The sequence below is a fragment of the Mercurialis annua genome, linkage group LG4 (assembly GCF_937616625.2).
Source record: "Mercurialis annua linkage group LG4, ddMerAnnu1.2, whole genome shotgun sequence".
Classification (NCBI taxonomy): Eukaryota; Viridiplantae; Streptophyta; class Magnoliopsida; order Malpighiales; family Euphorbiaceae; genus Mercurialis; species Mercurialis annua.
This window is the reverse complement of record NC_065573.1, coordinates 20,043,934-20,047,460: the sequence shown is the minus strand read 5'-3', so window position 1 is coordinate 20,047,460 and position 3,527 is coordinate 20,043,934. Positions and strand designations below refer to the sequence as shown.

At 31.4% G+C, this 3,527-nt stretch overlaps 1 protein-coding gene across 1 annotated transcript; it reads right to left on the bottom strand.

The window, feature by feature from the left end:
* Nucleotides 1–255: 255 nt before the first annotated feature.
* On the bottom strand, nucleotides 256–1,418 carry LOC126678879 (cyclin-dependent kinase F-4-like). Its single transcript, XM_050373792.2, has one exon. It carries the CDS (start codon nucleotides 1,391–1,393, stop codon nucleotides 389–391), a length of 1,005 nt encoding a protein of 334 aa, XP_050229749.1. The 5' UTR covers nucleotides 1,394–1,418; the 3' UTR covers nucleotides 256–388.
* Nucleotides 1,419–3,527: the final 2,109 nt, after the last annotated feature.

The window sequence follows — 3,527 nt, the reverse complement described above, 5'->3', positions numbered from 1 at the left end:
ATGAGTTATAGTAATCCTAAAATGCAAAGAAAAAAGATGGGAGCTGGAGCACAACAAGTATTAGAAATTAAAATTCCTCTCTGCCATAGCCAGTCATGTCACTTTTAAAGTTCAATTCTCCAGCATATACTAGCAAGTTACTTTCAAAGTTGTTTTAAATATTATACTCTTCTTTTTTATAAATGACTATAGGTAAGGTATTAATATTCATGTGCACAGGGAAAAAAACATGCATAAACATAAATCTTACCCGGTCAATATAATATAATAAATCCAATGTTCTTAATGAACTAAATATTGTTACCTTGCAGGCATCATAAAATGAAGACTAATAATATCAAAAATTACAATAGATAATAACAGACTCGATCCTAATTAAGAAGCAAAACTACAGGACAGTAGACTCATCCCTAAATTTAAGGCGTTGCAGCAGATCTCTTGTAGGATCTTCAACTTCCTTTCTGAAACTTGATGATGCTGTTGTTCCATACCTTAGTGACGACGATGATCTATCAGGAGTAAAATAGCAGCTTTGGAAGAACGGATGTCGAAGAGCCGCCACAGCAGTAGGCCTAAGAGATGGATCCCATGAACAAAGCTTCTCTATAAGACTCCTCGCTTCATCACCTGCCGATGGCACCACCGAAGACAGCTCCGTTCCGCCTAGTTCGGGAAATTGATACCCAATCAGTCCTGCCAAATTCACCCCATTGGGCCATGATTCCACCGTAGGACTACCCATTATCTTACATATTTTCTGCATTTGATCTCCTCCGTTTCTGCCAGGGAAAAGAGGACTCAAACTGAATAGCTCTGCTATTATTGCACCCATCGCCCACATGTCAGCCTTAGAGCTATACCAGCGCGACCCAAGCAGCACCTCCGGCGCCTCATACCAACGCGTCCCCACATATTGCGTGTAAGGCGATTCTGGATGGACTTCCCGCGCAAGACCTAAATCGCCAATCTTGATTATGCCTTTCTTGAGGAGCAAGTTTTCGGGTTTTAGGTCGCGATGGAAATAGCCTTGCCTGTGCATGTAATCCAGTGCATGAAAGATTTGGAAACACAAATTCCTGATTTCGGATTCAGAAAAAGGAAGATTGTTGCGCTTGCGATGTTGGATAAGTTGGGAGAGATTGCAGTCCATGCACTCGAAAACCAAAAAGAGGGTGTTCATCTCTAGGGATATTTCCTTGAGTTTAACAATATTTGGATGATTCATCTTCCTCGAAGCCTTCACTTCGGGCAAATTGAGACATTGTTGGAGAGTATAATAACTTTTCTTCACAATCTTGATGGCAACTATTTCCTTGGTTGTCTTGTTCTCCGCTTGCCAAACGCTGCCATAAGAACCTTCACCTAATGGCTCCAGAAACAAGTATTTCTCCATTGTCGCAGAAAGAAATAAAATCTTAGTTAGGGTTTCAGTAGTGAGAATGTGAGGTTGAAGTGAATATTTATAGTTTTCTAAGTACTATTCCCATTAGGATTTACTTAGGATTTTCTTTTTAATTTGATTGGTTCGTAAATGATTAACATTAAAATTGTACTTCCTTTCTTGGAAGTAGCTTTTGTCTACTTACACACGACAGTGGATTTCACACTCGTACACTTCAGTAGTGACTAGTTTTTTGAAATTGATTCGGATTTTACTGTTAATTAATTATAATCCTAATGTTTAGGACTTAGAAAGTTAAATTGCTCAAAAAAAAGCCAATGTACAGCATTTTTATTCTCACTAATATTGTTATCAAAGAAATACGAGAAAATTTAAAAAAAATAGTATATATAATTCATATTATTATGATTTGTGACTTATATATTATAATTTATTTTTGTAAAATAATCCGTAAATTTAATAATTATATGCTATTTATTTACAATAATACATATTTTATTTGTTAATATTTGGTTATATATAATTTTTGTAAACTAATTTCTTATATAAATTAATGAACAATAATTATTATTATTTACATATTGTTTGATTTTTTTAGTTTTTCTTTAACAGTTATTCAATTAAAAGTTAAAAAAATTAACAAAAATTGAGAATAAAAAATAAAAACGGCCTAATCACTTAAAAACCCTCAAGGTTGTAATTTTTTTTTATTTATACCCCGACGTAGTAATTTTTTTAATTGTACCCTCTTTCGGGTTTTCAGGTTTTACCTCTACCTATAGAGTTAAATTGACTTCTTTTTATTTGAAAAAAAATTCAAATTAATCCTCTCACTTTTAACATATATTCTAATTAAATGTTAATGTTTATCTTTCTCAAAAAATTCAACTAATGATTATTTTTCTCATTTAATTTATTAAATAATTTTTTTAAATTAAAAACATAAAACAAATATCCTTTATAAAAAAATAAATTCGATTTACATTTTTTTTTCGATTTTCGGGCGAGGAGGATGTCTGAGAAGAGGAGTTGTTGCTCCTCTTCTCAAGGGAGGAGCAGCAGCTCCGAGGAGATGCTGCTCTTCCCCTGAGAAGAGGATTTCCTCCACCTCGCCTCAAAAATCGGGAAAAAAATAAAAAAATATCAGGTTTCGGTGGCGGGTTTGTAAATCAGATGAGTACGGTAGTGGGTCGGAATTTATTTATTTGTTAATTTATTTAATAAAATTTATAAAACAATTAATTTTTACGATTTATTTGAACATTTTTAAAGTTAAAGGATTTGTTTGTATTCTCTAAATAGAAAAAATATGATATAACCGTTCTATTTAATTTTTTTTAGTGTTTTCATCTTTAAATTAATTGTTTTTGATGAATCATCTTTTAATTAATTAAGTTGTCAATTTTTTTTTGATACGAGTGAAACCTGAAAATCCAAAATAGGGTATAATTGACAATTTTTTTAGATGAGGGTGTAAATGTAAAAAAATTAGGACGTGGAATATGTTTGAATGATTAGACCAAATAAAAACTATGTGAAAATGTGAAATTAAATGCTTACCATGGAACCAATGAGCTATAGCTCAAATGGTATAAGCGCTAGGCAGCAAACTGCTAAGTCGTGGTTTCGATTCCTCCCACAAGCGCTCCCCCTCTCCAATTAAAAAAAATTGCTTACCATGGACACATCTTTGAATTATAGGTGTAACTACCTGATATTACCAAATTAACCGACTTAATCAAATCATAATTTCAATTTAATTCGGTCTTTTGTTAACTCGGTTTGATTATGGTTAATAAATTTTGAAAATTTTGATTAATTTAGTTTATTTGGTTCTGTTACAATTTGATTTTATGTATTTCGATTTATGTTACAAAAAAATAAAGAAATTAAGTTACAGTTAATATTTATATTATTGATTTAAGAGAATTTTTATATGTAAAAAAATTATCTTCTTTTAGATTGGCATTTAACTTGGGATTGAATTTGAGATTTTCTAAGTTTAAAAAGACTCCAATATCAATCTATATATATTTATATTACTTTTTGCTTTTTAATTAAAATAAAGATTCCATTAAATAAAGAAGATTATTCCAAACACAATTCTTCTAAATTTCAGCAAAAA